This window comes from Manacus candei, unplaced genomic scaffold (assembly GCF_025592945.1).
Source record: "Manacus candei isolate 608988 ecotype Guabito, Panama unplaced genomic scaffold, ASM2559294v1 h1tg000264l, whole genome shotgun sequence".
NCBI lineage: Eukaryota > Metazoa > Chordata > Aves > Passeriformes > Pipridae > Manacus > Manacus candei.
This window is the reverse complement of record NW_026138312.1, coordinates 15,015-28,712: the sequence shown is the minus strand read 5'-3', so window position 1 is coordinate 28,712 and position 13,698 is coordinate 15,015. Positions and strand designations below refer to the sequence as shown.

The following is a 13,698-nucleotide window of genomic DNA, read 5'->3' as shown; positions in this document are numbered from 1 at the left end:
AGGGGGGTACGGCAGGGCCTTAAAGTTAGGGCAGTGTTTGTTTGTGCAGGTTGTCTTTGGACCTCACACAGTTTGTCTAAAGAGAAGTGACAATTGCACAGCAGTTAAAGTCCCCCTGTCTATGTGGCTGACTTTGCTATCTCATTTCTTTGCAGGGTCAGAGGGCTCCTCCAAGCGAACAACAGCTGTATTACCACAGGACAAAAAAAAGCCCTTGCCCTCGTGTCTCGGGTGCAGGTTGTGGGTCACCCTGGGCACTCCAGGGGCAGCAAGAGCTCCCTGTCCTGGTACCTTTTTACTGGGTGCAGTCTTCATCCCTGTTGAATTCTGGGGAGTCGGGTGGCCAATTCCAGCTTTGGGGGGCCCAGAGAAGCATCGGGGGACGAAGACCCAGCTTGGAGTGACCCTGAAAAGCCCCGGATCAGCAGCGAGGTCCCTTCCCCCCAGAGTGGGGAGGGGACACCTTCCATTTAAGTGGAGTTTCTTGCTGTCGTGTGGTCAGTGGGGCACACGTGGGTGGAGGGGCTGAGGGTCTTTTCTTCCTTACAGAAGAACCCTGACCCAGTCCTATCTCTGTGCATCCCATTCCCTCCCCAGTTCCCATCCCAGTGCCTCCCACCTACCCTCAGTCCCATCCCTTGCCCTCCCCAGGGAGAGACCCACTCCAACCCAGTGCTCCCAGTCCCTCCCCCGTCCCATCCCAAGCCTTCCCCCGTGCCCCCAGTCCCTCCCCAGTGCCCTCAATCCCATCCCAGTCTCATCCTCCGTGCTCCCACTAAAAATAAAATCAAAAGGAATTCCAGAAACACCTCCCCGTCCCCTCCCAGTGTCCCTCCCAGTTCCCATACTGGCCACACTGGAGTCCGTTCCGTTGCTGATTTGACCCTTTATTGACAAGTGGACAATGGGGTCAAAGGTCACTTGTGGTGGTGAGGGGGGGGGTCTCAAAAAGTTCCCAGTGATAACTGGGGGCGGGGAAGGGTCCCAGGGGGCACTGGGGGGTCTCAGGGGGTCCCAGGGCGCACTGGGGGGTCTCAGGGGGTTCCAGGGCACACAGGGGGGGTCTCAGGGAGGTCCCAGGGGGCACTGGGGGGTCTCAGGGGCTTCCAGGGCACACGGGGGGGGTCTCAGGGAGGTCCCAGGGGGCACTGGGGGGTCTCAGGGGGTTCCAGGGCACACGGGGGGAGGTCTCAGGGTGTTCCAGGGCACATGGGGGGTGGGTGTGTGTCTCAGGAGGGTCCCAAGGGTCTCGGGGGGTCCCCCCTGGGAGGGATCTCTGAGGGAGGGTATTGGAGGCTCCTGGGAAGGTCTCAAACAGGAATGGAGGAGGGAGGGGGATCTGGGGGATATTTGGGGTCCTTCAGGGGTGGGGGGGGGTCGGGGGCAGGGCGGCCCCTGCCCCGGTGCTGCCCCTGCTGAGGGTCCGGGCCCGGCCCCGCTCGGCCCCGCCGTCCCCCCCCGGGGCACAGCAGGAGCCGGTCCTGGAGCGGGACAGGCGGGTCATGGTGGAGGCCGCCACTGCGGGAGGGGCAGCGTCAGGACACGGCCCTCCCGCCCCCAAAAACCAACCCCACACACGCCCCTTTCCCCTAAACCACACCCTGTTCCCAGAAACCACGCCCCCTTTCCCTTAAACTATGCCCCATTGCCCTTAAACCACGCCCACACCCCCTCAAACCACGCCCACTCCACTTAAACCACGCCCCACTTTGAACCACACCCCTTTCCCTTAAACCCTAACCCATTGCCCTTAAACCACGCCCACACCTCTTAAACCACGCCCACTCCACTTTAACCATGCCCCACTTTGAACTACGCCCCCTTTCCCTTATAAACCACGCCCATTCCTCTTAAACCACGCCCCACTCAGGCCATGCCTTTTAAGCCCCTAAGCCACGCCCCCTGAGGAGCCCCCTGCACCATATTAATGATCTTGCGTGCATATTAATGAGTGTAATGTGCATATTAATGAGAATGTCGCCACCCATCAAAGAGCCCCTCGTGCGTGATAATGATCCCTCGTGCATATTAACGACCCCAGCACAGATCAACGAGCCCGCCACATATTAATGAGCCGTTTGTGCATGGTAATGAGCCCCTCATGCATATTAACGAACCCCTCATGCATATTAACGAGCCCCTCGTGCATATTCAGGACTCACTGTAGCCCATCCCCTGCAGGAAGTACTTGAAGGCCTCGGTGAGACGCCCCGGCTGGGGGGGGGGAGGGGTCAGCCCGTGACCCCCCCTCAGTGGGGGGGGAGGGGGTCACGACCCGCCCCTCCCCCACCCCCCGGGTGACCTTTGACCCCTCTCACCTGTGAGATTTGGGGCTGCCCCCCGCCGTCGGCCATCTGCAACACAGGGGGAGGGTCGGGGGGGTCACGGGGGGGTCATGGGGGGTCACGGGGGGGGGTCATGGGGATGTTCCCCCAGGGCGGGGGTCAAAGGTCACCTTCAGGAAGGAGGTCTGGGTGGGGTCCAGCTTGGCGTTGCACTCCACCTTTGGGGGGGATGGGGGGGGGGTCACGGGGGTCATGTGACCTCGCTCCAGGGGTCACATGACCCCACCCCCCCCCACTCACCACAGCGTCCTCATGGGGGGAGTTGTCACCGACCACCAGCAGGACAGGGCAGCTGGGGGCAGAGGTCACGGGGTCAGAGGTCACGGGGTCACCCCAGGCTGAGCATGGGGTGGTCCCAGGGGTCAGAGGTCAGGGGGTCAGGGGTCACTCACCGCAGGCTCCCGGCCCCGCTGCGCTCCAGCCCGAGGTCCCCGCGGCTGAAAGGAGGGGAGGGGCTTGTTTGGTCCCGCCCACTTTGGCCATGCCCCCCAGGCCACACCCCCCCCTTTAGGCTCCGCCCCACCGAAGTAACCCTCCCTTTGCCTTGGACTCCGCCCTTTTGTGGCCACGCCTTCCAGCCACACCCATCTGTAGCCACGCCCATCCGGCCACACCCTCTGAGGCCCCGCCCCCCACCTGGCGAACATGGACCAGAGCAGGGCCGGGTTCGGCGTCTTCCCCAAACGCTCCCGGAGCCGCCGCACGTGGGGGGGGGCGGCCGCCAGCTCGTCCTGTGGGGAGACCCCCGGGAGAGAGACCCCACCCCCAGCGGGGCTGACCCCTCACCTCTGACCCCCCGGGTCACCTCTGACCCCCCGGGAGAGAGACCCCACCCCAGCGGGGCTGACCCCTCACCTCTGACCCCCCGGGAGAGAGAGACCCCACCCCAGCGGGGCTGACCCCTCACCTCTGACCCCCCGGGTCACCTCTGACCCCCCCCGGGAGAGAGAGAGACCCCACCCCCAGCGGGGCTGACCCCTCACCTCTGACCCCCCCCAGATCTCTGATCCCCCCCTCCCTCCCCTCTCCCAGACCACCCAAGACCCCCCGGGACCCCCCCGGGACCCCCCAGTTCCCCTTCAGGCCCCCCCTCAAACCCGGAGTGACCCCCATAACTGGCCCCCCCAGACCTTCTCGGACCACCCAGGCCCCCCAAGCCCCCCCTGACCTTCCCAAATGCCCCCAGACCCCCCAAGGTTCCCCCCCGGCCCCCACCTGGGTGAAAAGGTGACTCAGGATCAGTTCGGTCGTCGACGTCGTCAGCCCCGAGAGCTGCAAGGGGGTGGAGGAAGCAACACTGTGGGACCCCCGAGACCCCCCTGAGGGATCTGTAGGGACCCCCCCGGGCCCCCCAGGGCCCCCCAGCCCACCTTGCTGGCGGCCCAGTCCATCCAGCCCTTGGCGCGGGCGTCGATGTTCACCAGCACCAGCCCCTCCACGGCCTCGGGGCGCAGCAGCTTTTGGGGGGTCACGGGGTGGGGAGGGAGTCACCCGGGTCCCCGGGGCCCTCCAACCCCTCCCAGACCCTCCAGGAACCCCCAACCCCTCCCGGACCCTTTCAGTACCCCCCACCCCCTCCTGGACCCCCCCAGGGACCCCCAACCCCTCCCGGACCTTCCCAGGAACCCTCAATCCCTCCCCGACCACTCCAGTGCCCCCCAACCCCCCCCCCAGACCCTCCCAGGGACCCCCAACACCTCCCGGACCCTCCCAGTGACCCCCAACCCCTTTGGACCCTCCCAGTGACCCTCCCAGTGACCCCCAACCCCTTTGGACCCTCCCAGTGACCCTCCCAGTGACCCCCAACCCCTTTGGACCCTCCCAGTGACCCCCAACCCTCCCCGGACCCTGCCTGGGACCCCCAACCCCTCACGGACCTCTCAGGGCCCCCCATTCCCACCCCAAGCCCGCCAGTGACCCTCCCAGTGACCCCCAACCCCCCCCAGCCCCCCAATCCCCCCCAGTCCCCCCCAGACTCACCCCAAACTTGGCCAGCACGAAGGCTCCGGCCCCCACCCCCACCCCGACGATGCTTTTGATGCTGGGGGGGGATGGGAGAGGTCAGAGGTCACGGGGGGGTGGGGCCGGCCCCTCCCCCACCCCCCAGAGCCCTCCCAAGCCCCCCCAGACTCACCCCAGGGCCTGCAGGACCCCCGGGAGCATCTCAGCCAACTGCTCCAGGGAGGGGTACTGGTACCTGGGGGGGCAAATGGGGGTCAAACGGGGGTCAAGGGAGTGCCGAGGTGGGAGGGGTCAAAGGGGGGGTCAAGAGGTCATGGGGGGGTCAAGGGTATCAACCAGGGAGCAAGAAGGGGGAGGGAGGGTGGGTTAGTGGGTGGGGGAGGGGGGTTGGGCATGGCCGTGGGTGTTACCCAGGTGGGTAGGGTGGGGCAGTGGGGTGTGGGCGTGGCTGTGGGCGTTACCCAGGTGGGTAGGGTGGGGCTGTGGGGTGTGGGCGTGGCCATGGGCGTTACCCACGTGGGCAGGGCAGGGCTGTGGGGTATGGGCGTGGCCGTGGGTGTTACCCAGGTGGGTAGGGTGGGGCTGTGGGGTGTGGGCGTGGCCGTGGGCGTTACCCAGGTGGGCAGGGCGGGGCTGTGGGCGTTACCCAGGTGGGCAGGGTGGGGCTGTGGGGTGTGGCTGTGGGCGTTACCCAGGTGGGTAGGGTGGGGCTGTAGGCTGTGGGGCGTGGCCGTGGGCGTTACCCAGGTGGGCAGGACGGGGCTGTGGGGTGTGGGCGTGGCCGTGGGCGTTACCCAGGTGGACAGGGCGGGGCTGTGGGCGTTACCCAGGTGGGTAGGGCGGTGCCCCGTCCTCCATGCCAGGGGGGTCGATGTGCACCAGGTGGAAGCTCCGGGCGATCTCGGCCATCTCCTCGTGCTCGAACAGGGGGGCAAAACACGTCTCGTCTGGGGGGGGAGGGGCCGGGTGAGGGGGCGGGGTCACCTCAGGGTGGGGGAGGGGCGGGGGGGGCGGGAGGGTCCCTCCCTCCCCCAGCGATGCTGTTTTTGGGGCGGGGCAGGGGGACTCACGGGTGTGCCCCACGTCCGGGAAGGTGAGCAGGGCGGGGCGCCCGGGCCGGGGGCTCCCCGAGATCCAGGCGTGGACCCCCCCGAACGGCGTCTCCAAAAACTGGGGGGGGGACCCGCCCCGGGGGGGGGGGGGTCAGGGGCGGCCACGCCCCCCAGGACCCGCCGGCAGGGCCCAAAATTGGGGTTCTGAGCCCCAAAATCGGCCGCGGAGGGGCACGGAAACGGCCCCGGAGCGTCTGTGCCGCCCCCGGAACGGGCCCTTCTCACCCCAAAACTCCCCCGAAACACCCCCTTAACTCCAAAAACAGGCCCTTTTCACCCCAAAATGGGTTCCTTTCTCCCCAAAACTCCCCTGAAACACCTGCTGAACTCCAAAACCAGGCTCTTTTCACCCCAAAATGGGTTCCTTTCTCCTCGAAACTCCCCCAAAACACCCGTCTGACTCCAAAAATTGGCTCTTTTCACTCCAAAACTCCCCCAAAACACCCGTCTGACTCCAAAAATTGGCTCTTTCCCCCCCAAAACGGGCTCCTTTCACCCCAAACCTCCCCGTTTTCACCCTCAAAATATCATTTCGCTCCCCAAATGGGTTCTGTTCACCCCCAAAATCCTTTTCCCCATTTTTTATCCCCGAATTCCCCGGTTTTTTTCCCCCTCAAACTCCCCATTTCCTCCCCCGTTCCCCAATTTTTTCCACAAGCCCCCCCTTTGCGCCCAAAATCCTCCTTTTTTCCCCACAAATTCCCAATCTCCCCCCCAATCCCTCCCTTCCCCCCCAAATTCCCTCCTTTTCCCCCCAAATTCCCCATTTCCCCCCCTTTTTACCCCAAATTCTCTCTCCCCCCTCCCCAGGCCCCGCCCCCAATTCAGGGTTTCCCCCAAACCCTCCCCTTTCCCCCCAAAAATGCCCCCACCCCGCCCCTCCCCCCTTTCCTCCCCCTCCTTCCCCCCCCGACTCCCAAACTCCAGTTTTTTTGCCCCAAAACGCGCCGGGAGGAGGGGGGTGGGGGGCGGGGCGGGGTGGGGGAGGGGCGGCGCTGGGTGTGTCCGCCCCTCCCCCCCCCCCAATCTCACCTTGACCTCCGGCGGTGGGGGAGGGGCGGCCTCCTGCGGCTCCATGACCCTGACTTGGATTTGGGGGAGGGGAGGGAGGGTCAAAGGTCACGACCCCTCCCCCCTCCCCCCCGCCCCTCGCCCTCCCCCTCCCCCCCCCGGGGGCGACCCCGGGGTCGGTACCTGTTGCCACCTTCACGCGCCCTCTGGGAAACGGCCCCTCCCCCACCCCCTCCGCCCCTCCCCCACCCCCCGCCCCGGCCCCTCCCCCCGCCCACACCCCGTTCCCACGGCGGGGGGAGGGGCGGGCGTGGCTAAAAATACCCGCCCCCGCCCCTCCCCCCGCCCCTCCCCCCACCCCCCGCCTCTCCCCCCACCCCGGCGTTTTAACGAACTTTAATCGACTTTAATTAACTTCGCTCCGCTTTTAATTAACTTCAATCAACTTTAATTAAGGCTCCGGAACGACCCGACGCGGCCCCACCCCTGCCCCTCCCCCCCCCGCCCCCGTTAATTAAATAATTAATTAAAGCGCCAGGGGAGGGGAGGAGGGGCTGATTCGGAATGTAAATGAGCTGGAATGATTAATTAGGAGCGCTGATTGGGCTGAAATAATTAATTAACGAATCGAATGGTTAATTAGACTCGAATAATTAACTGCATTAATCAGCACTGAATAGTTAATTAGGCTCAAATAATTAATTAATTATCGGTTCCTGGGGCTAATTAAGCTTCAGTAATCAGTGAGATTGATCAGCCTTGAGTAATTAAACAGGGGGCCCCTTAACCTTTGCTAATTAATCTTTGCAGGTGTAATTGGCCTTGGTTAATTAATCAACGCCCTGAATAAATTAAGCAGTGCAGGTAATTAAGCTGAATAATTAACTGGAGGGGCTCATCAACCTGGAACAATTAATGAATAATTAATCAGCCCCGAACCATTAGTCATTAAAGCCTTGGATCTTCAATAATCGGGGCTAATTAGCCCAGAATAATTAATTGAGGGCTCATTCAGCCTTGCAGAAATAATTAATGTGGCGCATTTGCCTCGAATAATTAATCAAAGCAATCGATTAAGCTCAAATAATACATTAATGGCACTAATTAGCCTCAAATAATACATTAATGGGATTAATTAACCTTGAATAATACATTAACTGGGCTAATTAATCTGGAATCATCGATAACAATTAACCTGGAACGAATTATTGGGGTGGGCTAATTAACCTCGAATAATCAAGCAGTTGGGCCAATTAGCCCTGACTAATCAATCCACGGGGCCACCGACCCCGAATAATTAACCCACGAGGCTAATTAACCCAGGGAGATTAGTTAGCCCGGGATAATTAACAGAGAGGGGCTAATTAGCCCAGAATAATTAAGAGATGGGGGCGAATTGGCCTGGAATAATTAAGAGATGGGGGCTAATTAGCCCAGGAGGGGGGAGGTCACTGGCCCCTTGTCCTGAGAGTTTGTGGCTCGTTAACGGGGGGTAATTAATGCCCTGGAGGGGGGGATGGGGGGAAGGATTGACATGGGAACAACACGGGAATGACACGGGATTTACACGGGATAAACTCGGGCTGGACTACACGGGATTGACATGGGATTTACATGGGATTTACATGGGATTGACACGGGATTGACACGGGATTTACATGGGATAAACTCAGGCTGGACTACACGGGATTGACATGGGATTGACATGGGATTTACACGGGATTGACATGGGGTTTACATGGGATTTATATGGGATTGACACAGGAAATACATGGGATTGACACGGGATTTACATGGGATTGACATGGGGTTTACATGGGATTGACACGGGATTCCAGTAGGATTGACACAGGATATATGTGGGATTGACATGAGATTTACATGGGATTGACACGGGATTGACACGGGATTCCCATGGGATTGACATGAGATTTACATGGGATTGACACGGGATTCCCGTGGGATTAAGGCACCATTGGCAGGGAACATGGGGAGAGGGACGACACGGGAGTGACACGGGAGTGACACGGGATTGTCACGGGATTGTCACGGGATTTAAAAGGGATTAAGGCAGAACCAGCAGCGAATCCAGGGAGGGGTGACACGGGAACGACACGGGAACGACACGGGAACGACACGGGACTGACACAGGATAAGGCACCACCAGGACTGACACGGAACCAACACGTGATGACACGAGACCCCGACATGGGACGGACACGGGAGCCATGGGACGGGGGCTTTAAGGCCGGAATCAGCAGGAATTCAACACGGGATGGACACGGGATGGACACAGGGATGTTTAAGGGGATGTTTAAGGCCGGAATCAGCAGTAACAACATGTGACTGACATGGGATGGACACGGGACGGACACGGGATGGACACGGGATGGACACGGGATGGACATGAGACCAATGGGGGTGGTTTAAGGCCGGAATCAGCAGTAACAGTGTGACTGACATGGGATGGACACGGGATGGACACGGGATGGACACAGGATGGACATGAGACCAATGGGGGTGTTTAAGGCCGGAATCAGCAGTAACAGTGTGACGGACACGGGATGGACACGGGACAGACATGAGACCAATGGGGGTGGTTTAAGGCCGGAATCAGCAGTAACAGTGTGACGGACACGGGACGGACACGGGATGGACATGAGATGGACATGAGACCAATGGGGGTGTTTAAGGCCGGAATCAGCAGTAACAGTGTGACTGACATGGGATGGACACGGGATGGACACAGGATGGACATGAGACCAATGGGGGTGTTTAAGGCCGGAATCAGCAGTAACAGTGTGACGGACACGGGACGGACAGGGGATGGACACGGGATGGACACGGGATGGACATGGGATGGACACGGGATGGACACGGGATGGACATGGGATGGACACGAGACCATTGGGGGGTGTTTAAGGCCGGAATCAGCAGTAACAGTGTGACGGACACGGGATGGACACGGGATGGACACGGGATGGACATGAGATGGACACGGGATGGACACGGGATGGACATGGGATGGACATGAGACCAATGGGGTGTTTAAGGCCGGAATCAGCAGTAACAGTGTGATGGACACAGGATGGACACGGGATGGACACGAGATGGACACGGGATGGACACGGGATGGACACGGGATGGACACGAGACCATTGGGGGTGTTTAAGGCCGGAATCAGCAGTAACAGTGTGACGGACAGGGGAGTACAGGGGACAGCCCCAGCCCCGGGTGACCCCCACGCCGCCCTAGGCGCGTGCCCCCTCGGCCAGGCGCGGTGCCAGGGCCAGCAGGAGCCGCCGGAGGTGCCGCGCCCCTTCCTGGGCCGCCGCCAGCACCTCCTCGTGCCCGGGGGGCGCGGCCTCGGCCGCCGGCCCCGCCCTGCCGCCGCCCTCCTCCTCCTCCTCCTGCTCCTCCTCGTCGGCGTCGCCCGGGGCCGCGTTGGTGATGAGGGACAGGCCCAGCACGCGCAGGCCGCAGTGCCGCGCCGCCGCCGCCTCCGACACCGTGCTCATCCCTGCGGAACGGGGCCCGGTCAGCCAGGGCAGTGGGTGTGGTCAGCTTGGGAATGGGTGTGGTCAGTTTGGGGAGGGGCGTGGTCAGTTTGGGGAGGGGCGTGGTCAGCTTGGGAACGGGTGTGGTCAGTTTGGGGAGGGGCGTGGTCACCTTGGGAATGGCCAAGGTCCACTTGGGAACGGCCAAGGTCAACTTGGGAATGGGGTGGACAGCTTGGGAATGGTCCCAGGTGTGTCCCAGGTGTGTCCCCCTCCCCCCCAGCACATCCTTGGCACGTCCAGCCCGTTTTGGGCCCGTTTTGGGCCCGTTTTGGGCCCATTTTGGGTCGGTTCTGGGCCCCCCCCACGACTCACCGACGGCGTCGGCGCCGAGGCGCCGCAGGAGCCGACACTCGGCCCAGGTCTCGTAGCTGGGCCCCCCCACGCCCACGTAGACCCCCGGGCGGGCGTGGAGCTCGGGCGGGGCCAGGGCCAGCGCCAGGCGCCGCAGGGCGGGGTCATATCCGTCCGTCATGGCCGGGAAGCGCGGCCCGAACCTGCCGGGAAGAGCCCGGGAATGGGCGTGGTCAGCTTGGGAGTGGGCGTGGTCAAGTTGGGAATGGGCGTGGTGAGCTTGGGAATGGGCTTGGTCAACTTGGGAATGGGCGTGGTGAGCTTGGGAATGGGCGTGGTCAACATGGGAATGGGCGTGGTCAACTTGGCAACAGGCAACGTGAGATTGGGATGGCCAGTATCAACCTGGGAATGACCAACGCAAACTTGGGAATGGCCGTGGCCAACCTGGGAATGGCCAAGGACACCTTGGGAATGGCCAAGATCAAACTGGGAATGGCCAACATGCAGTTGGGAACGGCCAGTGTCCATTTGGGGGTGGCCAAGGACACCTTGGTAACGGCCAACGTCCGTTTGGGGGTGGCCAAGGTCACCCTGGGAACGGCCAGCGTCCATCTGGGGGTGGCCAAGGACACCCTGGGAATGGCCAATGTCAACCTGGGGGTGGCCAAGGTCACCCTGGGAATGGCCAATGTCAACCTGGGGGTGGCCAAAGACACCCTGGGAACGGCCAGTGTCCATCTGGAGGTGGCCAAGGACACCCTGGGAACGGTCAGTGTCCATCTGGGGGTGGCCACCGCCCCTCCCGCCCCTCTGGCCCCGCCCACCTGTCGTCGTTGGGCCCCACCAAGGGGCTGCGCCCGGCCAGCCCGGGCAGGTCGATGTGGTCGCGGATGACCAGGAGGTGGCCGGGGGCCAGCCCGGGGCTCAGGGCACCCGCGGCGTTGGTCAGCACCAGCGTGTGGACGCCCAGCAGGGCCAGGGTGCGCACCGGCATCACCACCTGGGGGCGGGGACATGCAAATGAGGGGTGTGGTTATGCAAATGAGGGGCATGGCCATGCAAATGAGGCACATGGCCATGCAAATGAGGGGTGGGGCCAAGGGACGGGGGGCAGAGAATGTCACCGCCTGTAGGGGGTGCTAAGTGTAAAAAGGGGTGTGGCTATGCAAATGATGGGCACTGCCATGCAAATGAAGGGTGGGGCCAATAGGGATGGGGCGGGGCCAACGTGCAAAGGGGCGTCACCACCAGCAGGGGGCGCTAAGCGTGGGAGGGTGGGTTCATGCAAGCAAATGAAGGGGTGGAGCTAAGGGAATGGAGGTGTGGCTGAGGCAGGGGGTGTGGCCAGAAAAGGGGGAGGAGCTTGGGGAGGGAGACGAGGGACTAAAGAGTGGGAGGAGCTCTGGAGTAAAGGGGAGTGGTCTAAAGAGAGAGGGGAGGGGCTTAAGAACAGAACACAATAAATGGGTGGGGCTTGCCGAGAAAGGGGTGGGGGCTCAGGGCAGTGCGGGTGGGCGTGTCCCGGGGAAGGGGGCGTGTCCCGGGGAAGGGGGCGTGTCCCGGGGAGGGGTGTGCCTCACCTGGGCGGGGCTGTACCCCTCGTACAGGTGGAAGCGGCCCTGCAGGACGGCGCAAGGCCCCGCCCCCAGGCGCCCGACCACCAACCGCCCGGCGTGGCCCTGCACTGGGGGGGACGGGGGGGTCACCCCGGGCCCGAGGGACCCTCCAGTGCCCCCAGGTGACCCCCACAGTGACCTCAAACCGCCCCCAAAGTCACCCCGAACCACCCCATCCACCCCCAAGTGAACCCAAACCACCCCCAAAGTCACCCCCAAAGTGTCCCCAAACCACTCCATCCACCCCCAAGTGACCCCAAACTGCCCCATCCACCCCCAAAGTGTCCCCAAACCACTCCATCCACCCCCAAAGTCACCCCAAACTGCCCCATCCACCCCCAAGTGACCCCAAACCGCCCCATCCACCCCCAAAGTGACCCCCAAAGCGACCCCAAGTGCCCCCCAGCCCCCAAACACCCTCCCCAGCCCCACAACTGCCCCCCAGACCCCCAAATCCCCTCCCCAAATGCCCGTCAGTCCCCCAAGGTTCCCTCCAATCCCCCCCAAATCCCCCCCCGGCCCCCCCGTACCGGTGCTGCGCGGGAAGTGGGGGATGTCGGCGTAGTCGAAGCTCTGGGGGTCCGTGAGCTCCTGGGCCAGAGCCCCCAGCCCCGACCCACAGACCAGGGCGACCCTGGGGGGCTCCTGGAGCCGGGCCCGCAGCCAGGCCGCCGCCTCCGCACAGGCCTCGTAGCTGGGGGGGCCAAAAACCGCCCCGAAATCACCCCCAAAATCACCCCAACATCAGTCCCAGAATCACCCCCAACATCAGCCCCAAACCACCCCCAAAATCATCCCCAAAATTATCCCCGAATCATCCCCAAATCATCCCAAAACCACCCCAACATCAATCCCAGAATCACCCCCAACATCAGCCCCAAACCACCCCCAAAATCACCCCCAAAATCATCCCCGAATCATCCCAAAATCATCCCCAAATCATCCCAAAACCACCCCAACATCTCTCCCAACATCATACCCAAATCATCCCAACATCGCCCCCCAAACCATCCCCAAAATCGCCCCCAAATCGCCCCCAAAACAACCCCACCACCCCCCAGGGCCCCCTGGCATCACCCCAGGACCCTTTGGGTGACCCCTGATGACCCTCCAGTGACCCCCAGAGGGACCCCCCAGGACCCACAAAATGACCCCCAGTGACCCCCCAGCGACTCCAGCCCCCCCAGCAGGCCCCAGCCCCCCAAACCGACCCCAGTTACCCCCCAGGCCCCACATGTCCCCCCAGCCCCCGACCTTGACCCCGCGCAGGAGCCGCTCCAGGCCCGGGCCCGGGGCCAGACGGACTTTGGGACTCGGGGCCGACCCTCCCCCGCCCCCGAAACACCACCCGGACCCTCCCGAAACCTCCCAACGTCCCCCCCGAGCCCCCTCCCCCAAAACGCCCCCTCACAACCTGTCGTTGTTCCCCCCCATCCCCTGGGGTCTGGGCGGGGGGGGGGATTAGAACATAAGCCACGCCCCCCGCACCTATTGGCGGCCAGAGGGATGCGAGACCCCCCCAAAACGCCACATTCACCCCCCGAACCCGCACATTTGGCTCCTCAAACCCCCTATTAACGCCCCCCCCGGGACCCCCGTACCTTCCCTCCATCGAGCAGTGAATGCGCCACCGCCCCCCCGCCCGCCGATTATATACCCGTGACGTCACCGCGCGCGGACGCGCCCCCTTGCGCCGCCACCGCTCGGCCAATCAGCGGCCCCTGTCCCCGCCGCGTCGCCATGGAAACCGCCGCGGGCGAGGCTCGGAGGGATGGGCATTGAGTGGCGGGAGCAGTGA

At 63.0% G+C, this 13,698-nt stretch overlaps 2 protein-coding genes and 2 long non-coding RNA genes across 10 annotated transcripts; 1 reads left to right on the top strand and 3 right to left on the bottom strand.

Annotated features, from left to right (window-relative positions):
* Positions 1-866: 866 nt before the first annotated feature.
* On the bottom strand, positions 867-6,689 carry LOC127464739 (protein NDRG2-like). 5 transcript variants are annotated; one of them, XR_007901562.1, is made up of 17 exons: positions 6,614-6,689; positions 6,452-6,504; positions 5,378-5,477; positions 5,134-5,254; positions 4,480-4,542; positions 4,326-4,386; positions 3,716-3,802; positions 3,561-3,617; positions 2,982-3,076; positions 2,738-2,782; positions 2,586-2,637; positions 2,456-2,503; positions 2,319-2,354; positions 2,163-2,214; positions 1,118-1,518; positions 1,056-1,086; positions 867-1,024 (listed from the first exon to the last, which is right to left on the bottom strand). XR_007901562.1 is itself a non-coding variant. In XM_051775209.1 (15 exons), exons 2-15 carry the CDS (start codon positions 6,494-6,496, stop codon positions 1,361-1,363), a joined length of 1,020 nt encoding a protein of 339 aa, XP_051631169.1. In that variant the 5' UTR covers positions 6,497-6,504; positions 6,614-6,689; the 3' UTR covers positions 867-1,360. The 5 variants fall into 5 exon arrangements, 1 of the variants encoding a protein (XP_051631169.1); XR_007901559.1 differs by having other exon boundaries at positions 1,056-1,518; XR_007901560.1 differs by having other exon boundaries at positions 867-1,086.
* Positions 6,690-8,831: 2,142 nt separating this feature from the next.
* Positions 8,832-9,673, top strand: LOC127464737 (uncharacterized). Its single transcript, XR_007901557.1, has 3 exons — positions 8,832-8,980; positions 9,254-9,476; positions 9,541-9,673. It is a non-coding gene; the product is annotated as an uncharacterized LOC127464737 (long non-coding RNA).
* On the bottom strand, positions 9,064-13,575 carry PNP (purine nucleoside phosphorylase). Of its 3 annotated transcripts, XR_007901556.1 has the most exons (7): positions 13,315-13,458; positions 12,431-12,594; positions 11,865-11,968; positions 11,109-11,284; positions 10,303-10,484; positions 9,581-9,950; positions 9,325-9,461 (listed from the first exon to the last, which is right to left on the bottom strand). XR_007901556.1 is itself a non-coding variant. In XM_051775206.1 (6 exons), exons 1-6 carry the CDS (start codon positions 13,332-13,334, stop codon positions 9,682-9,684), a joined length of 915 nt encoding a protein of 304 aa, XP_051631166.1. In that variant the 5' UTR covers positions 13,335-13,458; the 3' UTR covers positions 9,064-9,681. The 3 variants fall into 3 exon arrangements, 2 of the variants coding, with proteins under 2 accessions (XP_051631166.1, XP_051631168.1); XM_051775206.1 differs by having other exon boundaries at positions 9,064-9,950; XM_051775208.1 differs by lacking the exon at positions 13,315-13,458 and adding an exon at positions 13,502-13,575 and having other exon boundaries at positions 9,066-9,950.
* LOC127464738 (uncharacterized) lies at positions 10,592-11,081 on the bottom strand. Its single transcript, XR_007901558.1, has 3 exons — positions 10,981-11,081; positions 10,833-10,938; positions 10,592-10,748 (listed from the first exon to the last, which is right to left on the bottom strand). It is a non-coding gene; the product is annotated as an uncharacterized LOC127464738 (long non-coding RNA).
* Positions 13,576-13,698: the final 123 nt, after the last annotated feature.